The sequence below is a fragment of the Channa argus genome, chromosome 7 (genome assembly GCF_033026475.1).
Source record: "Channa argus isolate prfri chromosome 7, Channa argus male v1.0, whole genome shotgun sequence".
Taxonomy (NCBI): domain Eukaryota; kingdom Metazoa; phylum Chordata; class Actinopteri; order Anabantiformes; family Channidae; genus Channa; species Channa argus.
In genome coordinates, this window is record NC_090203.1 from 21,788,190 (window position 1) to 21,810,516 (window position 22,327).

The window sequence follows — 22,327 nt, forward strand, 5'->3', positions numbered from 1 at the left end:
TATCCTAATTTAAAAGCGGCACTCTGCCTCCACAGTGTCTATTAGAGATCTGTGTGCTAATTCTTTTCATGTCCGGGGCTTCCTGCAGATGTAGGCTTCTACAAAGGAGTAATTTATAAGACTAATGAAAAGAGCAAGCAGTTTGTGGACATCAGGGGGGTCTTTTATGAGGCTTGGTTGTGGGAAGAAAGAGAAACAGAAGAGGCACCACCAGTCCCACTTTCTGAACTGAAATTATTGCTTTATTAAAGCTGAGGGGCTCACTCCTGCTCCAATAGAACAAACACGCTGAAAGGTGTCGAGAGGATATCAGCGTACTCTGTTTGAGCCTCAGGATGATGCACAAAAGACTGCAACATACTGTAGCTCACGTGTGACAGGGAGAAATGGAGACAGCATTCACATCTCGCAGGCAGCGATGGCAGCACTTTCGATATGATTATTGAGTTGAAACACAACTCAAGAGCTGGGATGTATTATTCCCAATATAAACTAACCTTAAACTTGGAGTGTTCCATCACTTCTTTGCTATGGTAATTCATGTGTAGACATATTTTGGGGAGAAGGAGTGGTGTGCAAGATGCACATTATCTTAATAACATTCAAACGCCGGGTGAGATTTTTCTTTTTTAGAACTAATACAATTCAGGTAGCAGTGCAGTAATTCCATCAATGCCCTTGATTGAAGCAAAATAGTAATATGCAAATACCAAAAGGGATGTACAGCTACAAGCAAAACTCTGAAATCATTTAGATTTAAAGAAATAATATTGCACAGAGGGGGGGAAAATTAATCACACGGAAAAGTGTCTCCTTTAAGATTGCACTGGTGTATTGCCCGGAGGCATGGAATGTAAATGGAAAATCAACACTGTACCCTGTGATAAGGCTAACAAATTAATAAAAGTATTTTCTTCCCCCCCCCCCCTTCCCTTGCTGATGCCTGTATGAAAAGTCTGGAAAGGAACTTTTTCCCCCCTCTCACCATCTGTGTGAGGTTTTGTTTTGCAGGTAGCAGGATTAACATCTACACTCACCTTGGCTGCATGTCAGCTTGTTTTTCAGAAAGCGCACAACCTCAAAGGGCTTTTTCACTAGCTATAATGGAAAGACCTTTGTGAAATATTATGATAAAATATTTTTCTTTATTGACATGGCTTTGTAGCTGTCTACACTGAATGTCTGAACATGGATGTGTGGACAGTGCAGCGCTGTGTTGCACATCTGCATTTGTAGTATGGCAACAAAAGAAACAATGAGAAGCTGACTTTTTTTTCTGAGCCTGAAGGATATGACGAAACTGCTGAACATCTTTCTCCTTTGTGTGTGTGTTTGTGTGTGCGTGTGTGTGTGTCTGTGTGTTTTTGTTTGTTCCCTTAGGTCCTCTGGAGGATGGCCTGGAGGAAGAGGAGGAGGAGTGTGTCTCTGAGGAGAATGAGCTCTTGGCCAAAGACGAGTTCTCTGTGGAGGAGAACTTCACCGCAGAGTTTGAGCCTGAGAACATGAGCTGCGAAGACATGGAGTTCTTTTGCAACAAGGGTGAGGATTATTTACTTATTCCACGCTGAAACTGCAGAAGCATTACACCATGCTGGGGTTTTTTTTTTGTTATGACTACTATTAAAAAGACAATATGTTAAGCAACCCTTGTGCCAAGCATCAATAATAAGTTAAACTCCTGCCAATGGTGTCAACATGTTCAAATCAAATCTGGCAGAACTTGTATCTGTGTGAGAATTCCTCCCACATCACTGCCTCGAGTTAAAACTATCCATTGTCCTATTTGATCCGAGCAATCCGCAGTGATGGGAGCAGTGGCTGGATCTGAGAGAGAGAGATGGCATTGGCAGCACTGGCTATCCCTCTGTGATAGTGCTGTGAAGGTGTGCTACGGTACACCAATGCACTGGAGAGCGAAGCACTTCCCTTTGAGCCGACGCGAAAGCTCTGTGGACACTCAGCAGCACCTGCTACAGCTTGGAGGTCCAGCACTATAAAGGGTCTTAGCATCGCCAAATGCGCCTGAGTCCTCTTTGAACTCCAATTCAATTAGATTGCTTCTTTGTGTGTTTGTTTCATTTCGGTCACACCTTGCCATCACAGGAGCTAATTTGTGGTCTGCTCCAGGTTACAGTGTTGAAGATGACAGACTTGTCCCGCCTCTCTCCTCCTAACTCACACCCCCCCCTCTTCTTCTTACCCCCCTGGTCGCGTGGCTTTCACTACCCCAGGTGTCCCTACTTTTACTGGCGCATGGATGCCATAAATTTGACTTTTTAATGAAGAACCAATGCTTTGAATGTCTGCCTCTTCATTCTGCTTTCAAAGAGAAAATTGTTTAGAATTATTTTTCCACACTAAACTGATGTGCCTCGTGGGATTACATTATTGAAGAAAAATAAATCTTTCATGTTTCAGGTAGGCTATGCCCCAGTAATCGTATCAATAATGCTTTTCTTTTGTTCTCTGGCAAAAGTTGAACGGCGCAATTGTTCAGAAATTGCAATTACCAGCAACGCCTCATTTGCTTTAGCCTTTGTCTCCTTCTTAGTGTGTCCTTACTCAAACTTCAAAGCACAATATATGGTCATGTAATAACCCAGTAGCTATGAAATAGATGGAGCAGTACACATTCGTGGAAATGTCTGGGAAAAAAAAGTACAACTTACAAATCTTCAAAGGGCCTTGTTAGAGCGGTTACTTTAGATATTTCCATTGTTTTTGGATAAAACAGTGTGAAGAACTAGGCCTCAAATCTTCTTCCCCCATGTTTATGAATGAAGTCAACACTAAATAGCAATCCAAAATGTCAAATACTACTTTTCTCTTAATCTGCTCCCTTTGCTATCATAGCTTCGAGTGGCTAAGTCTCCCCTTTGTATTCTAAGACCCAAATGATGTCCTATCCAAATTTCTTATTTCCTCATGGCAACTTGTGTGCAATCATCAGGTGTAGCCTTTTCCGTGTGATCCCTTCCTCAATTAGATCTATTTAAAACTAATGTCGGAGTGGCTTAAATTTACCCCACTTATGTGGAACTGCCATGAATTAAACAGGACGCAATCCTAGTGGCATTAAATGGTTTAAGTGTGTTATTCCTCGACTATAGGAGGAAAAAGAGAGCCCCCCTTGATTAACTAAACCCTCTCAAATGTGATGGCGTGCTGTAATTAGCCCTGTGCGGACTTGAACGCAGGTTTTAAAGCAGCCACTCATCCCATGGCCTTTATCTTCGGCTGCTTCCCGGAGAATAAGGTCTCCCGTGTAAGGTTCCTCCACTGAGCAGTGACTCTCTGGTCTTAGCTTAGCCTTGTATCTGTGTAGTCACTCTCTGAAATGGGCTTGTCAGTGGGACCTAAAACCTCCATTAAAAGTTTCAGTCTATAATAGGTATTAAAAAGCTGTAGGAACACAAAGAGGAGTACCAATTTTCATTAACATATGAAGCACTTATTAACTTTGATCAGAGTGCGGTGAAGTAGCAAAGCCGCTTAAAGGCGCAAAGGTCAAGAAGTTGAATGCCACCAAAGACTCAGCCATTTGGCTTACCCTTGCAGAAAAGGGACTCCCCAGATAAGTGCATGGAGCACCTTGATGTCCCATCTTGGTCTGAGGCTTGCAAACCTCTAAATTGGGTGATGGTTGACTCTGTAACCTATTTAGTTAATGGTGTCATGGCTGTGGCTTTTGATCTGTTTTGTAACATGCTGGTAGCAGCACATAAAGGTGCCTGTGAGCCTTATATTGGCAAAGATCATTTGTGTTCCAACTATGTTCACATAATTTGAAGAAATAACACAATAGTCACCTTATGCTGTGGGATACATCCAACTAGAAACTGTTTTATGAACAATGCAAGTGGTTCTTTTTGCCCTTTTGACCTAATGACCGGTTTCTTTAGGTATGTGTAACATTTCTCTTTGTTTTATTGAAATAATTTTTATATGAACTATATAATCATATTTAAAAAACAAATTCTGATCAGCTTCAATTTAGGTGACCCTTCCTCAGTGGAAAGCAGTGTACTCTTCTTAAGTACAGTTTTAAGGTATTTGTACTACATTTTTAGAGTTCGAGTTTTAAGAAGCTATATTTTCATTGCAAGCAAAAGCAGACTTACAGTACAGTGTAAAATCAGGCCCAAAACTACCTTATTTCCATTTTATACAACTTTGAACTTTTGGTTTTGGACTGTTAGGCTCAGATTTAAGGCATACAAACATATGGTCAATAAATGCATTTTCATAGTTTGATTTACCAAGTTGCAGTTAAAAAAAGACACAATCAGCTTCAACTTTATTCTTTGTCATTATTATACTGCTTGCATACCAGTACTGGTAACTAATCATAATAATGTGACACACTGTGATTAGACTACTTTAATGATAATGCTATTCTTTAACTGAAGGATTACTTTGATTTATTTCAGATTTATAGTGTGACCTTGTAGCCACCCTCACTTTTTGTGTTGTAGTTGTCTTCTGTCATTACATGTATGTGGACTCAGAAACAAAGAGGCTGTAAAATGAACTGGCATGGTACAAAGCTTTTCCAAAGAGAAGAACCCGAGTATTAATACACGTGGGATCAGAGGGGGTCTGCCAATCTATCGAGAGCTGTGGGAGAAAGGAAAAAAAGTCACATATCTGAAGAAATAACCTTGACTTTCTCTTGTGATTAAAACAGAATCTCACCTCAAACAGTGTCTGCTGCAGGTCAGTTTCTCATTTATGGAGCTCTGCTTGTGAACCACTCATATATGAAGACACTGACTCTACAGCGCATGATTTATACTCTATTGACACACCTGGGTCTATAATTGTAGGAAAGATACCTTTTTTATATACAAAGAGTGGCATCTTTTTTACAGAAATTGTGAAATTTCACCTTGCTGTTTCACCCCCTCTTTTATTGTTGGCTATCTGTGAAGTTCAGCACAGGGTGTTGCCACAAGCTGTTCCCTTTCTACATTCCAAGTGTTGTCTGATGACAAACGACTTCCTTAGTTAGCTCTGACAGTAAATTTACATGTCATTTCACATGTCTCATTTCCTAGATGTAAAACATGCTTTTGTGAAGTTACATTTCATGCTTTTAACTCAGCTGAAGCTGCTCGTTACCGATGCTTTTCTGCCTATTTATGTGTCAGGCTACAACTAGTGCGACTAAATGTGAACAGTTACACAAATTATAGTATTATAACATAGGCAAGGAGAAGCTTGAAAGCTCAGGAATCCATAGCCAGGACTCGTTATTGTACCCACCTTGACCCTTCAAATGACCTCTCAGTATGTAACAGTCAGAGACATACAGTAACACACAAAAAGTGGCAGAATTAATTATTACACTCTTTGTGTAACACAGAAGTAATCAGAATCTCCAGCAACAGAGGAGGAAGATCTCCTTGGCTCATTCGCCACAGCTGCCAGTGCACGGAATGGTAAATGTGGAATTGTAATGCACAGTTGATGCTGGAGAATATGGGGAAATGCTAATTTGTGGAGCGATAAGATGAATCGAGTCATCCCTTTAGCCCCATTTGACTCAGTGGAGGAAATTAATCATTAATGTTTGTTAAGTATGACAATCTAACTGGGCCAGATCTACATGCTCAGAGACTGAGGCAGAGTAAGATAAAGACCCAGGCTGCAGACAGGGAGGAAAACTGCCAGATTCTGTAATGATGGGAATTTATTGGCATTTAAAGAGACAGTGGCAAGGCATTTCACTAATAGCCTCCCTCCATTGGAGTGCTGTGCCTGCCACAAATTTCACGCAGTTCGAAACCTATTTTTCAGATAGCAGAGAAGTCTTACAGCTATGCTTGACTTTGGTGAAAAAGGTTGCTTCCTGGAATTGACTGTATCTGTTGCAGCATAATCTGCATCAACAACCAAATATGCAATATCAACTGACTAGCACTACCATGGCTAGGGGGACAGAACACCCCCCCCCCCACCCCACCTCACACACACACGCACGCACAGACACACCAATATTACAGTTCGAAAATCATTGGAAGCTCCAACACTAGCGATATTGTGATGCGTTTTGAAGAGTAGCAGTAGGTTAAAGTCATCAAGCCCAGAATTCAGTAACATATAAAACTGGTCAATCCCATATGAAGACTTAAAAAATACTTATACTCCATTTTGCAGAAATTGCAACCTGTCTTTAGACTCAGTGGTCAGGATTAGAGTGCTCTGAGCTCCTTAAAGTCACAGACGAGAGATTGACATTTTCAAGGGCTTCCTTGGCAGAGACAATGCTAAAAGGGAGAGAAAAAGCCAATATGACTTTGTTGCTACCTTGCTCGAGGAATTGTTTGTGTAAATCGCCTATAAGCTTATTGACCTGAATGTGAGGCGCACTGCGTGTGACTGCGATTTGGCTAGAGAGCTGTCCTTTGATAGAGCAGCGATAGGGCTGATTTTAACAGCTCACTGGCTCTTCTTGCATGCCCGCCAACCCTTCACCCAGCAGGCCGCCTCGCCTCCCCAGCCCTCCCCGTCCCTTCTGTTCTCTTCAGCCTTCTCTCACTCAGCCTTAAGTATCTCCATCTGATTGTGCAAGGGAAAGGAACGATGTAAATTATGATCTAGGTGATAATGTAGAGGATGATCATTGACAATCTGTCTCTCTTGATAAGACTGTAGAAGATTTCAACTCAAAGAATGAAACAAGAGTCTCTATTACTTAAAGTAGACCTGAATAAAATGGAGCATATTAATGAATCTCTGTCTACATCAGATCAGGACATATGAGATAAAACTGGTATCCAGATAAAAATTGATGTCCATATTTCTTGTGTTCCAAGTTTTATCAAATGGCACTGTAAGCAATGGAGTGCTGCTCCAGCGCTTCTTACTCTGCTCGGCTTTTTCCTAGTGACATTTGTGCAGGAAACTTCATCAAAGCCCTGTGACATTGTTCCCTGTGAGGTTGCCAGGGCGATTGTGTTTAAAATGCATTGCAAACTCTGTTAGATAGAAGGCAGAAAATCCTTAATCACTGCTTAATTAAGGAATCATCTTGTAGCTTCATTTCCCGAGCTGTAATTAAACACTTCCAATACGTTTCGTTACAGGGCTTAACATGTTCGCCTGAGATCAAGGTAGTGCCTTTAATGTTATCTCACCAGCTTTTTTTAAACTCCGCTCCATTGGAAGGAACTGTTGATATACGCCTTTGTTATCCTCGTCATAATACGAGCCTAGTATGCTAAAGAGGTTCTCCAGCCCAACAATAAATAGTGGGAGAATTTAGTTGAGTGGGCTTCCTGATAATACACTGGAAGAGACGAGGTGCAGGGGGAGAAATCGCCAGCCTAAGCACACACTTGCATAAGCAAAAGTGGGTCATAATGACCTCATGTACTGTAAGTAGGACATTTCTGCAGACTTCCCTTCAGTATCACTTTTCTCCTGGTATACATCTCCTCTTTTAGTGTGTGGCAGAAAGCTGACATCCTTTTGGCAATGTTTGCTACCTTCTTTGAAGTGAGCCATGTCAGAAAAAAGCTAAACAAGCATAGTGTGTGTGCTTGATCTGGAGATTAACCTAACTGAGAGCGGACAGCGCTGGACTGAAGAAGTGTGTGTCCTGTGGCAGTTGTCACACGGAAGTGTGATAACTAACACTCAAAAAAATGCTTTTTGGATGCTTTTGGGTGGGGATGGGGTTTGGGGGGAAGCAGATGTTGCAAACAAGCATTTGAAAAAAATGTACCATATTTGGAGATAGTTATGATTATTTTTAAATTATAGGTTTATGGCAAATAGATAGTTAATAGCAAATGTTTGGTATTTCTCATCACAGAGTTTATTTATATATAAAGCCACATCTTTTCTTTTTTACTTCGTAAAGTCCAGTATGTGTAGTAATCTATTGTAGTGTCTTTGACCATTCACTTTTAGGTTTAAACCATCAAAGGGATGAAAATGATATGGTGACAGAAGTGAAAGAAATGGTTCTCCACAAACTATCAGCTACCACTACATGCCCCGGGCAGGTCTGCCTGACTTTGGAGCTGTGGAACCATTGTGTCAGCCACATTGGATTTATTTAGAGCACCACACTGGGGGCACCTACTAAGCACAAATTTATGTGGCTATAAACTTTGAGTACAAACTGTGCTTACTGTAGACATGCAAAAATTGATTTTTTATATTAAGTGCATCTAAGAATGCTCAACAAGGTTTCTTGTCAGTGTTATGGTTGCACGCTCAGAGGTGTAGTCTGTTTAACAAGGTCCTAAAGCACTTACAGTACATGGAGAGAGATAGCCAAATATCCCTTAGCATGGACTGTGTGAGCCTCAAGACTGTAAATCAGCCCTGCATCCTAAACACACATTCTAGCTCCCTCCACAATAGATCAAATGGTAATAAATAGCCACCTCTCTCCCACACATTGCTTTCCTTCCTGTTCCATGGGGCTTCTTCCTGTTCCTCCAAGCACTCATGAAAACAGTCTTTACATAAAAGTGTGCAGCTGGACCCGGTCAAATCAATGCACATATACACATATATATATAAATACACAGTAACACACAGTAACAATGGCAATAGCTCAGATGATGTCAGATTATAAGAGGAAAGGTTGGACAACTGAATCATTTTTGCTGGGATAATATCCTAGTCGATCCCAAACCGGAAAAGTAGTAAGTAAAGTAAGTCCATAATACGGTGCTTACTGAAATTAAGTGTCTGGAAATTAAATTTGGATCCAGTGAAACTCACTGTGTGTCTTGTGTGCTTTATGGACATTAATTTTGGCTGTCTTGCAGGAGAGGAGGATGGCAGCCGAGAACCAGGAGAGTCAGAGGCGGACGGGCAGGGCGAGAAGACCAGGCACGCTGCAGTGGTGCCGGATGAATGGGACGGTCCAAGTAAGAAAAGTCTTTGTTATCACTTCCTTAGATGACCTCCAGGAGCCATCAGGCAAACTGTTGCACCTAAAATAGTTTGTGTAAAGAGTTAGTTTAAGCATTGAATGGACAAGTAACGACAGGATATTTGCAATTCTTGCATAGCAACCACAGAACAAATAAGTCGGAAATTTGATTACAATATAACAATCTACATTAACTGTATGTACACCACATATAGTTACCCATAATTTAAATGAACAGGGTTATTTTTTTGTTTGTTTAGCTTTTTTACTAAAAGTAACTTCATCAAAATGATGGATAATACATTGAACAAGTTATATTTGCACGGCAATTACTGCCCAGCAGCCAGCACCCACACTGCTGAACACACAAAATGTAACTCCTTTCAATGCCTCAAACCACCTCAAGAATTTATTGCAGGTATGTGAATTTGTTGCAAAAAAGAAAAGAAAAAAGAGAGAAAGAGAGGGAGAGAGAGGGAAGTGGATTTGGGCAAGTTGTGCTTGCTAGCTTGAAGCCCCCCGGGGTGTGTATTTTATACTGACAGTGAATCAGTGTTATCGCACCTATCAGATAATGCATTTATCATTAAATTTCACATTTGCATTTAAATCTGGGGAAGGAAATGAGCATTGCTGGCTAAAGATAAGAGCGCTGGGACGACAGTAATAAACCATCACTGTGATCAGTCAGGAGACAGGGCTGAGGGGGTCAGCTCAGAACTATGGGGGCCATGACAAAAAGAAGGCATCATATGTAGAAAAAAAGGCCCTTTTAGGTGAGAAAATGCTGAGCTCCAAAATACAGCTTTGAAAAGGATGGATGGATATAACATGACTAGATGTATGACTGACTGTAATTATGGTTCCTCCTTCTACTTAGGCATCAGAAGGAGAATTAGGGGCTCAGAAATACACAGCTGGACAGGTAGCAGAGGGAGACAGAGGAGGGAGACTTGAGTCTCATAGGTGTCGTGTCACTTTCATACAGTGACTGAACTGCAGCCTGAGTTTGAGGACCAGCACTGTGTCCTAATCTACAGTATACGCGGTGCATGAGCTCGATACTGGCAGCCTGTATTATCACAGAAACACATGTTCGTAATCAACGTGGAACCACTTTTGTAAGTTTCTGGAGATCTCGATGATGTACCAACCAATTAGTGAGTGACTTAAAAGGGGGGCGTCCGTGCCGCTCCTCTGTTTTTTCAATGGCCAACATAGAGTGGGCAGAAATTAATCTTTGAGCATAATAATGCCTTCACTCTGCCATCATGGCTGCCATGAAAGGTCATTTTCCTTTTTAATTTTTCCTATTGTGCTGGAAAAGTCAGATGGGCATGTTGTAATTTGACTAAAGAGAGGAATCAGACAATCAGATAGGAACATTCGAAATGACATGACTTGCTGTTCAAAGCGATTAAAAGCAAATTTATTTAGTTTGAGACTGTCTACCCTTTAATCTCTTTGTAAATGTTCGGCACTGAAAAGTTCTTTGTTATTCTTTGGCTTAAGTTTAAGCAGGTGTGATTATGATCACCAACAGATAATTTTTAATCACTGCGCGCGTGCATCTGAATAGGATGTGTAATGGTCGTTACATAAAAAGAGAGTGAAGCCTTTTAATGAGGTGGGCTAACTCGGAACATGCCCACCTGCTTTGGTGATTCGATTGAAGCACCTCCATACCGTTTCCCTTTTGCTGAGTAACAACAAAAGCCTTTACAATCTACATCGTGTAATTGAACTTTTTTCTTTTTGTTCCTGCATTTCATCTCCACTTTAGTAACTCATGTCAAGTGCTGCCCCTGTTCTCTGATTGTCTTTCTGTCTGGAAGAGCAGAGAACTGCACTGAATGACTCACTATTAATCTGATAGCTGGCTCTTCTCTGTTGTTCAGAGTGCTGGTTCTCTGATGTGGAACACCCAGCCAGTTCCCTTTCTCTCCCCTCGTCTCCACAAGTATGTCCTTAAGCAAATCTGTACACTGATCTTCTGTCTCGGGTTTGTTTCTCTTCAAGGATGTTTTGCAATCAGCTCCTGATTTGGGAGATACCCCAGCGTGTCATGCTGTTCTGTTCATTCTTATGGACTAGTGATGATAGGAATCTGACACAGTCTCGCTTATTCTTCCCCACTTTCTCTCCTCTGGGCTAATTGGGAATGATGTTAGTTAGCTAGCTAACTCTGCTAATGAACCTTTTCTCAGCCTTATCTAAATGTTTGCTCGTGTACACCACACGCCTTTTATGAAAGCCATGAAGATCCAAGGTTTGCTTCTACTAAAATTGTCTGTTGTGTAAAATGGATTATTAGTATGCAGAAATCTCCAATTATAAACTAGTGGACTGACTGCTGAAAGAAAATTCAAAGCTGATGTAAACAACGCCCACCTCTACCTTGATAATGCTTGACTTGATTACAGTACTATGTATTATGTATTATGTACAGTAGCTTAAGAATATGACACAGAACGAATACATGACTATGGGGTGAATCTTATTTTGGGGGGTTTCAGGCCCTTTGAAGACTATTTGTCACAACTTCAAACATCATTAAAAGGGCACAGGATTTTCAGTGTACACAATGGGGCACTTGGCCTATTTATTGTATAATTGGGTAACACTGAGCTCATTATAAGGTGTTTGCCTGAATGGCAATGCAGATGGCTACACTCAGGAACAGCAAGTCTTCATACACACACACACAATATAATGCAAATCATCTTAACAGTATAATTCATCATAATGTACATTTGACTACTCCTTCACATGCCTGACACTGCTTTCACATATAACAATATCCGGTTTACCACAAAGAGCCCTAGAGCACTTAGATTCTAATTGACTCTCATTTTTTTTTTTTTGGTTTTCCACTACGCAAAGGTTACAGATAATGCCTGGTACTTTTTTTTTGTATGATCACTGCAGATTACTGATTGGTCAGAGCATCACTACCACTGCATCACTTCTTTTGCCTGGTTATCTTCTGCCTCTTTTAAACCAATTTTTTATTTATTTCTCAGCCAGATCCTGAGAATTATATACAAAAGTTGTTCAATATCCTCCATTGTTTCGGTCTGTGTCACATTGAAAATTGTGTCACTGCGCTGATCATCAGCTACATTGATATGATACTATGTCAGCAGGAGAGGTGATTGGAGCCAATATGTTGTTGCAAGCTATAAGTGGCCATTTAAAATTTTTTTTTAAATCTGTTCCTCAGTGACATGGAAGTTCAATATTAAGTTGATAGCAAACATTACAATTGCAATTATGCACATGCAATTATACTGTAATTTTGAATGGAATTGTAGTCATCTTTGTTGTGGTCATTTTACAAAAATACAAAATGTTACATTATTTGTAGAGTGACATATGACTGTCAGTTAGCTGAGGTATAATTGTTTCAACTCTCATCTGCCATATAGTTGTGCATTACTCACGTTGTATCCAAGTGGCATACAATACAATATAGCCGCAAATACATTTCAAAGAAGCTACATGGCAAAAGAAGAGGTGCAGAAGGAGGAGATGAGTGTGACAAAGAGGTAACAGAAGCGATGTGATCACCTTGTCCACAAATCTCTTCTCTTGGCTGTCCCTGATGGCCGGCGTGGCCCAGCTTGCTCAGCTCCCCGTGCCAGCTGGGCATTGGCCAGGGCAAAGCCGGGGTCAGCTGAAGGAGTAGCCATCTGAGAATCTACCTGACGGTCAGACACACACACACACACACACACACACAGAGAGAGAGCACCCTGAAAAGCGATATCCATTTTCATCCACCCCCTTCCTTTTCCTTTCAAGACATCAAACATGCACAAGCTGAAAACGCAGCTTCACTCAGATGTAAAAAGTCTTGAGTCTCATTTTTGACTCCAGCCAACCCAGAAGGGTCTGTGGCCAATCCGTCTTCTTCCAGTCTACAAAAAAAGAAAGAAAGAAAAAAAAAACAATAACCATTTCAGGTTTAATGCACATATGTCATGCTAGGAGAATTGGAGGACCAGATGGCCACGATACTGTGGCAGGTGCCTCAACAAATGTTTGCAGTTGACTGTGCTGCTATTTATATCGTATTGAAACACAGACACGCAAATATTTGCAAAAGGACAGTGGGCCCTTTTTGTTCAAGTCAAAGTGATCATCGAAATAAACAGATGGGATTAAACCTTATGGGCATCAATCGCCTGAACTTTGAAATTCCCTCTGTTCATCAAAAGAAAGTTAGTGAAAAAAATGGGAAAACACTAAAATGCTGTTGGTTACAGGCCGTCACTGTGCAGCCTATAACATTCCTGGTTTTTCTCTCTATCGCAATCAACAGTTCATAGAATATTCATATTGTTGGATTTTAGTTACAGAAGCTCTGGCGTGACCCTGAATTGACCGAAACTTTAGTGCAAATGCAGCAAAAAAAAAAAGAAAAAGAAAAAGAAACAATTTTGCACAGCAACAGTCCATTTGAGCACAGTTCTGTCAGGTTGCTCTCAGTAAACAAGGCATTTTCTAACTCGGCACCCAAGTCCATTATAAAGTCAGGGTGTCGTCAAGGAAGGAGGGGCGAGCCAAAATGAGGGAGAGAGACAAACGGAGCACCCAGATGCAGATTAGGCTGCAGAAGATGAGGGTGTAAAAGGGATTTAATGGTAGGATGGATTAGAGAAATCCTTGTAACAATGTTAAATAATTATGGTTCCAGCCAAGATCAAAGCGCCATTGATTGAACCCCTCAAGCCTTCAGCACACAGAGTCTTGGAAAGCAAAGATTGGTAAACTAGTGCTCAGACCACTCTGCTGCTCCAGTTAAATTGGATTGGAAATATTAGGATATAGATGAATCCTTCAGGAGGCTTTCGCAAAGCTTTTGTCACCGGAAATGTAGCTTGGGAGCGGTATGAAAGGTTTGATAGTGTACTGTCTCGACAGAATCATAAGACGAGAGCGACGCAGCTGTCTCCACTGATACCTAAGCGTTTTAAGTAGACTTATAGACACACTTGACTGTTATATCAGCAAACTGAAAACTTTCAGAACAGGCTTTCATTCAAGGTTTTATTCCCCTCCCCCTCTTCGACTTGTAATCAAGAAATTTGGATGTGCATCATGGCATTTTCGCTCAGAAAAAGGAAGGTTTTATCTCACTCTTCCAAGGGGTTTTTTCAAAGTCTTCTGACAAGTCTCACAAAACATGAATGACACTCAGATTGCTGATACTGGTGATGAAAGTCCATCATCAGCTTCTCTGCGAGCTCTGGGCCCTGAGTGGTGTAAAATTAAATTGCAATCAAAGTGCTGTGTGTAAACATTGTCTGCCTTTTTCCAAATACATTTATTTCTGTTGATAACGATGAGTCTGGCGATGAAGGCTTTTTACTGTACGGGTCACCTGTGTGCAGAGAAACCCCCTTCCCCCCCCCCCCCCCCCCGAAGCCACACAAACACACACACACACAAATTAGCAATGTGTGATTATAATGATAAAATATTCAACAGGAGATTAGCCTTGATGCAAATATAGTGACTGATCCGCTATACTAAGAGGCTTTATGACGGAACTTCATGGTTGTTAGTTATATAATCTAAAATAGGCCAAATGCAATCGCTGTTCTTATCATCTGAAGACGATGTCACTATGTTTAGTTCTAGTTGTGTGTGGTTATGTAGGATGTTACACACTGAGGATGCCCTTAATAAGATAATTCACTTCCAACCATTTTGCTAGCATCTCAGCTGAATATGTGTCCACTTACAATGCCATCTTTTTTGCTCTGATTAGTCCAGAGAATTCATTAGAAAGTGAGAATTGTGCTTAATTTGAAGCTGACTTAAGTGCAGCTGGTATGGTGGTGTTTCTGTCCCCAGGGACTTGAAAACCAACGTGCCTTTCTGTGGCTCTCAGAATATATTTGTTCTGCAGTGCTTACCATCCCCAGCGCTGTGGCTTTTTTACATTTTTCTAACAGGTATCATTGTAATTGGTTGAATATTTGGTGTGTGTATTTAGCATTAACATGGAGACACTCATGCAAGCTGTGCTAGAGGATGTAATACTGGGCAAACTCTGGATTGCTCTGATAAATCTTGCTCACATGTGGAATTCTTTCATTTCTTTTAGCGTTTTTTTTTTTTTTTTAAATAAAACTACAGAGAATGATTGAGTGACTTTGGATTGTGTTACTTTCCATGCAGAAATGTTCCTAACTTTTATGAAAATCTGGACATAGTGCTGCAGATAGGCTGTTTTACTTCCTTTCAGTTTGGTGTCCATATCTTATTTGGTCACAGGAATGCTCTGAGTCCAGTCCAAGCCATATCTCTACATAAAGCCCAACCCCCTTCCCTTTTCCCCCTCTCTGTCTCTGTTGTTTCCATCCTTCACTTTGATAGGTATTGATATCAGAACAGTGCCCCCCGTCTGTGAAGGCCTCCCCAGTGGTGTTGAACAGCTGGGCCCAGCTTGGCCCACTGGTCACGCCAATTCCAGCTTCTTCTGTTTGGGTTTTTTTTTTTTCTGTTTAGGGGTGTTGGGGGGTGGGGGTTGGGGTGGAGCCCGCTTGTCAAGAGAATTAAAATACCAAATAATAGTAATAATAATGATAATAAAAAGTTAATAAAAAATGGCATGTTCCTCCCTGATTGTGTGAGTGTTGTGGTATTCAATTATGCAATTTTCATTGGCATATTAATCATCTTTTCAACAAACAAGCCGCCGTTAATTAAAGCAAAGCATGGATAAAGACGTGTTGCCGGATCATCACTCCGTTTATCACCACGCACAGACCCGCAGTTAAGTAAATTCAGGCTGTGAGATGAATTTCAATGCTCTCCCTGTTTCTTCTTCTTCTTCTGTGTGTATGTGTGTGTAATTTGTTTATGCACATTGTTTTTTAGAGGTGGGGTTAGTGACGTGTCTTGTCAGTGTTTGTGGGCAATTGAAATTTTTTATTTTTTTTCTAAAGGCCATCATGCAACCAGCAGTTAGAAATGAGCTTAATTGTTTGATACAGTCCTCAGATTTATGTAGAAGGTTTTCCTTTTTTTTTTTATCATCCTGTTCTGCCCAGATTTAAATGTAAAATACTCTTTGATTGTGACAACCACTGTTCGGATTAGTCAGAATGACTGAGGTTGAATGAATTTAGATGTTTGCCTTTCCTCTCAATGGTCACACTGAGTGTGTGGAAGAGGCCAGTGGAGCCATATGAGATCTCTGTACACACAGGACAGCTCTACTCGTTCCCCTTGTCTCCTTTTTCTCTGGCTTTTTGTGCCGCCTCTGTAGCTTGCTCATTGGTGGGAGGGGAATAAGATTATTCAGGATTTGGTAAGATATGGGCTTCTCTCTAATCATAGCTCACTGCCTCTACTGTCATTCAGTCACTAAATAGAAGTGGGGAAAATGTCTTGGTGACAGGAGCAGCCAGACAGCCATGCAAGTACTTGAGTTCCGCCAGCAGAAAAAGAACTCGAGGCATCTGTAGACATGTCGCCTGTCCCTGTCCCTTATTGTGGAGCAACTTTATCAGTGCCAGCCGCTCACCCACTTGCTAAACTGGAGGGCCAGTCGCCTCTTAACTTAAACATAAGATCTTTGTGGTTTGAAGCACTCGGCTGCTCTGCACCCAATGTGGATCTGAAAGGCAAACACAACTCCAGTGTCGCTGTCACCCATCACAACATCACAACATCACACCTCATGGAAAAGTTATTTCTGCTGTGTTAGCTTGAATCTAAATGCACTCAAACAGACTGTTGCACTGGAGCAACACCACCCCCCCACCCCCCACCCCCCACCCCTCCAAAAAAAAGAAAAAAAGAAAAAACTGAAACGATGGAGAAAGAAGGAGAGCAGGAGGGAGGGAGAGAGATAGAGAGGGGAAAAGGGAGAGTGGGAGAGAGATGGAGATGGAAAAAGAGGAGGAGGAGTGAGAGAGAGGGGGAGAGAAAAGTCAAAAACCTCCACATAACAATGCCGGAGAAAAATCAGAACATTTTCCACCGAAAGATGGGCCATTTCCAAATCCTTGTGCCCTATCAGACAAATTAAAGTAAATCAAGCATGAAATGAAGCAGAAGAGCCCGGAGATAAGGCTCCTTTAAGTCGTTTACAGATTAGGACAGACAGAGAGAGAGAGAGAGGGAGAGAGGTGCATCTGGTCTCTGGCAGTGAAGGAGGCTAGTTTCTCATTTCACAATAGCAGCCTGTGTATAGGATTACTCTCCCCTGTCACCGACATGAGGAGCAGAGGGGGAATAGGCGTTCACAAAATGTGTCTAAATATGTCCTCTCCGAAATGTTTCGAACCAAAAACCCTCTCAGCATTGGCCAGACGTGACGTGTGATAAACAAACGTATCACACGCAGCGTTTGACCCGGTGTGTCGTCGTGATTTGTTTGTTATTTCATTCGCCTCTTCACCTTTTCTTTTGCTCAAGTGGCTTCATCACCACGCGTCTTAAAAATTCAAATGAATTCAGGATTGGCTGAGCCACATCACGTGATGCTACGGCTCTCAGCTCCTGTGCGTATGTTAAGCACGCCCCAGATCATGTTTGGAAGAGGCGGGTAGAGAGAGGAGGTGGTGGTGGGGGTTGTTGTACAAATTATACTCTCAAAATGTGATTTTGTTTTAATGTTGCGGCGCTCTGTAAACTGGGTTGTTTAATATGTACATCATATTTCTATTTTCTGTTTTACATCAACAGATTAATTGTTGTTTTATTTTAGTACTTGCAAATAATCAAAACATAATTATGGAGTTAGTTGCTCATGAAGGAACGATATTTTACAGTGTGTACACACAAACACACACACACACACACACACGCACACAGGCACACACGTTCCCATCTCATTCATGCATGCAGGCAAATGCAAGCTAAACAACCCTCCTCCGCTTACACACACACAGACACCCACACAAGGCAGGAGTGCACTGCTCCTTGATGCCACCCGCCGAGCTCTCACTGGATTTTGTTTCACTCCTTCCGTGTATCTTTTCTGGGAGTGATGAGAGGTGGGCTCGGCTGCGGCGTTCAGCTCGCTCAGAGAGAGACGAGAGCTGGCCCCCGTGTTCGGGTAGCTGCTCTCTAAAGCCGCGACCTTGACCTTCCTGGCCCAAGACTTAGGTTTAGCTCCTTTATCGCACTATCTCCAGGCATTTAAAAATACTCCTGAAACTCAATGATTTAACCCGCTTTTACGCTGTTCACATCAAAACTGGATGAAAAAAAAGGCTTAATCCATCTTATCTGTTGACTGTCAAACTGCTCCGGCTAAAACCTACTCACAAAAGACAACTAGGTCACCCAGGAAAAAAAAAAAAAAAAACAGAATTCCCCGTTACCCAGGGGAAGTTGCAGCCTGGTAATTGACTTGGGAGGAGATTCAGGAGTACTTTAAAAATAGTCTCCTCCTGAATTAACTGTAGAATATCAAGACTTGGAGGTAGAAATGTTTACTTGTGTTCTTTGCTCAAAACTTGTTTGTTATATAAGAATTTGTCAAACTAGCCTCTGCCTATATTTCCTTTCATATATAACTATTTTATGTCATGCCTGTGTCTTATTGGTCTGGAAAGACAAAACTGCAACTTCCCTGTGCATCTAAAGTCCATTTATCCATCCGTTTCAAATACATGCATTCCCAGTGAAAACACACACCATCAATTACTCATTCTTCCTGACACTCTCAGGTGGAGTAATGTCCTTTTGATGGTTCTGAAATTTTAAAGAAAAGCATTTAAAGTAATCAGATTCCAGCAGGAGTGGTGTGTGTCCTCTAGATGTTGTCGGCGATACTGCGATATCTCTGTGTGAGGACAGTCATTTTTTAAGTTTTGCTGTCTCCCTATACATGCTATCAATAGAAATTGCAGTGCTTCTCTAAAGATGGATGTCTCAGAGATGGTTGTCAACGCGCCTGCTGCTAACTTCCCCGGGCTTTTTGATGAAACGGAGTGCTTGACAGCTGGTATATTTCAGTTGTTCAATGACACCAAACAACAGTCCCTGTGTTGATAATGTACTGCAGGACCAAGTTCCTGTTTGTGAGTGAGGGTGAATGTGCAGCTATACTATTCTGAACCCCATTTCTTTAATTACCCTAGTTCAGTTTATAGGATCACGAGCACGGCAGATCCTGGGTTATCCTTCCAGCTCTGCATGTACACTCAGTGTAGCGCTGCTTGGATTAATGCCAATACTGGACAATTCCACACTTCAGGATATATATTCAATGCCAGCATTCAGTGTCAGTGCAGGAGGTGGTCCACTGTTTACACTGTGTAAGAAGACAAAAAGGAAGAGTGGGGGCTGGGTGTGTAGAATGTCAAAACTGACACAGTTCTGTTAAAAAAAGTTCAGTTAAAGTTAATATTTTTGCTTCCTGGGGGAGAGTGAGATCAGAATACCTGTATACCACTATCACCTGTCCCATACTGCAGAGCTAGAGAGTAGTTAGATTAGAGAGATGCAGCCCATTTGGCTGTGTCTGTGGGAAAAATACTTTGTTCCACCTTTCTACAACAAGGTGGGTGGAGGCACCCCCACAACTGCCCACACCACCCTACAACCCCCTGCCCAGCTTGTGTGGAGTCTGACTGCAAAAATGATACGGACCTCTCATCTGAATAGGTTCTGAATACTGAATCGGTCCTCCACACACTCACTCTTTCCTTATGTGTCCAAACTAATGTGGTTGCCTGGAATCTTGCTCCCCAGCGAATGGGCACCTTTCTCCCTGCTGTCCATGGCTAGAAGCAGCCATTCTTAGGGGTTAGGGCAGATCAGGGGAGTGTGAAGATGAGGTGCGGCTGCGTGTGGTGGGCTTCCTCGACTGTTTTAAGACAACCGTCTTTCTCTGAGATAATAGTGTGGACTTTCTGCTATAAATGATGCATTTTGCTCAGTAGGACCTGATAATAGCGCTTTGGGTAGGGGGGCAGAAAGTTCATCGCTCTCTTATCAAAGCTCTGTGACATTTCTCCTTCAGCTGTAAAATTTCATATCACATATCTGCTTTAAAGATGTGGCACCTTTTGTTGAACCGATACAGTGCATTCTATTTCACCCCTTATGCTTCTCTCATGGTATATTAATTTATAGCCCATTTGCTGGCTCTATAACACAGCCTATCAGTGGACATGACTGGGACTCAGTAGGACATCTGTGAATTGCCACGCAGAGATTATTGAACTTTGAGCAGCTATCATTTATTTGCTTAGATTCAAAGGTATGGCTTGATATCGAGACGGATCGTCTGCCGTGCAAAGCTCAAGTATATTTTCACACTTGACACTACCTTGTAATTCTTTATTTCCCTTTACCATCCACTATTACTCTTAAGCTACTCATACTTAAAGGTGAAGTACAGTAAACCATGAGCTGGGTCAGTAATCAGAGTATTTTCCTTAGTGCCAAAGGTAAATTCTTCGCTTTGAAGATGGTTCTTTAAACTAGTTGGAGAAGTCAAATTCATGTTAAATATAGCCCAAGCAGCTCTCAACTAATGTTAATCTGCAGTAGAGACTTGATGATGTCGTTTATCATGTCTGACCTTACTCCAAGCCAGAAATTATATTAAGAATATATAGACTTACACTCCAAGTGCATTAATGGAAACATTTGCAGTAAAATGCAAATGGATCATCTCTTTTTAGGAGAGTTATAGAAATTATATTTGACTAGCAGTGATAAATCAAGTTAACCTGTTGTTTTACAATTTTGATTTAGAGTTATGTACATACATACATAGTTTACATTTACAACTTACAAATCAGACATAAAATCAGACAAAACATAATCTATAGAACTTTGTGGGAGACTTGAATGCAAAGATACTATACACTGTATAGTCGAAATATGATTCCAAAGATTTAGAGTAACGTGAATATAATTTTGCACAAGAATCCTTTATGTACAGTGTTTCTGTCTTGTTCTATGGTGCAGCAATATAAAACATGTAGTGCTGGAGTTTAATGTACTAACCACTGTCAGCGTCATCCACTTTAAATAAAAATCTGGAACCAGAATAGACAAAATATACTGAATGTGAATGTAATACTAGCAGGCAGTGTGGAATTGGGTGATTTTGTTGTACCTTTATTGGAAATTAAAAAGGGAACATTAGATTTCAAAGGAATTTGTTGAAAACTTTGTCATTTTATTAAAGATGCATTTATTAGACACAACATTAAAGCACCTACCTAGTATTGTGTGGACACCATAAGGCCTCTCATTGTTTCCTGTTGCATCTAGAGTCTTCAGAGAAGCAGCATATGTTTTGCAACACCTCCCACATATGCTTAATCAATTTGCTTAATCAATTTGGTGAATTTGCAAGAAACACCCTAAATTCTGTGTCATGTTCGTCAAACTATTCCTGAACTGTGGCCACTGCCATCAGGGAATAGTGTGGCTGAATACTGAAGTGATGTGTTTGGTCTGAAACAATGTGTAATGGAAGTGGTACGTGTCAAAGATACGTCCACATGTATGCCAACCCCCAAAATGTCTCAGCAAAACAAACAGGGAAGCTGCAATGCACTGTTTTGGAGATGCTTTGACCCAGTCATCTAGCCATCACAATTTTTCCCTTGTCCATTGTCTACAAGCTCATGTTTTTCTGCTTCCAACACATCAACTTCATGAATTGACTGTTCACGTGCTGCATAATGTATCCCACCTCTTGACAGGTGCCAATGTAACGAGATCATTAAAGTTATTCACTTCACGTGAAGTGTTTTTAATGTTGTGGCTGATTAGTTACGGTATCTTTCTGACAGTAGTCCACACCCAGTTATTCGTTAAATCACACCAGGCTGGCACCCTGCCACTGAGAAACTCATTAGCATTCAGTCGTATGCCACTGAAGAAAGAGATGCGGTTCCCTGTTCCTCTGCACCATAACAGCAAAGAAAGACAGGACACACACATACACACATAAAAACACAAACAGATGCCAGCGTGGAGCATCTTGGGTGCTATCTGAGGAGGATCTCTCCACACAAAGGGGCATTCATTGGTCTGCCAAGTATCTGTGGAGTGCAGGAAGAGTCTAGCGACAGATGATGATCTTATCGAGGGAGGGGTGAGGGGTAGGTGGTGGTGGTTGAGAGGGTGAAGGTGGTAGAGAGAGGGGGTGGTTGGGATTCGGAGCATGGGGTACAGCTCTTGAGCCACATCGTGAGCTCATGTTTTTCCGAGTGTGTGTTATTTGAGAATTGGATGGTGAGTAATGTTGAAGAGAGAACACAAGCGCTGGGTTTGTCAAATCTCCTAACAGCCCAGCATGAGCTTTCCTCTGTTTGTCATTTGCAGTCTAATGGGTTTAAATACTTCTGTATTTGTTCTAAAAGAATTTGTGATCAAATCAGCTAAAAGACTTTTGGCAGCAATAGTTACAAGCAAAAAACAAAAAATTGTAGTAGC

General features: G+C 41.3%; 1 protein-coding gene across 2 annotated transcripts in view; it reads left to right on the plus strand.

Annotated features, from left to right (window-relative positions):
- zfpm2a (zinc finger protein, FOG family member 2a) overlaps nucleotides 1-22,327 on the plus strand; it is a 115,154-nt gene that overhangs the window by 29,614 nt on the left and 63,213 nt on the right. For both annotated transcript variants that reach the window (XM_067510811.1, XM_067510810.1), the window contains exons 2-3: nucleotides 1,381-1,539; nucleotides 8,790-8,891. In XM_067510811.1, the coding sequence (XP_067366912.1) occupies nucleotides 1,381-1,539; nucleotides 8,790-8,891 (261 nt within the window). The remainder of the gene's footprint in view (nucleotides 1-1,380; nucleotides 1,540-8,789; nucleotides 8,892-22,327) is intronic.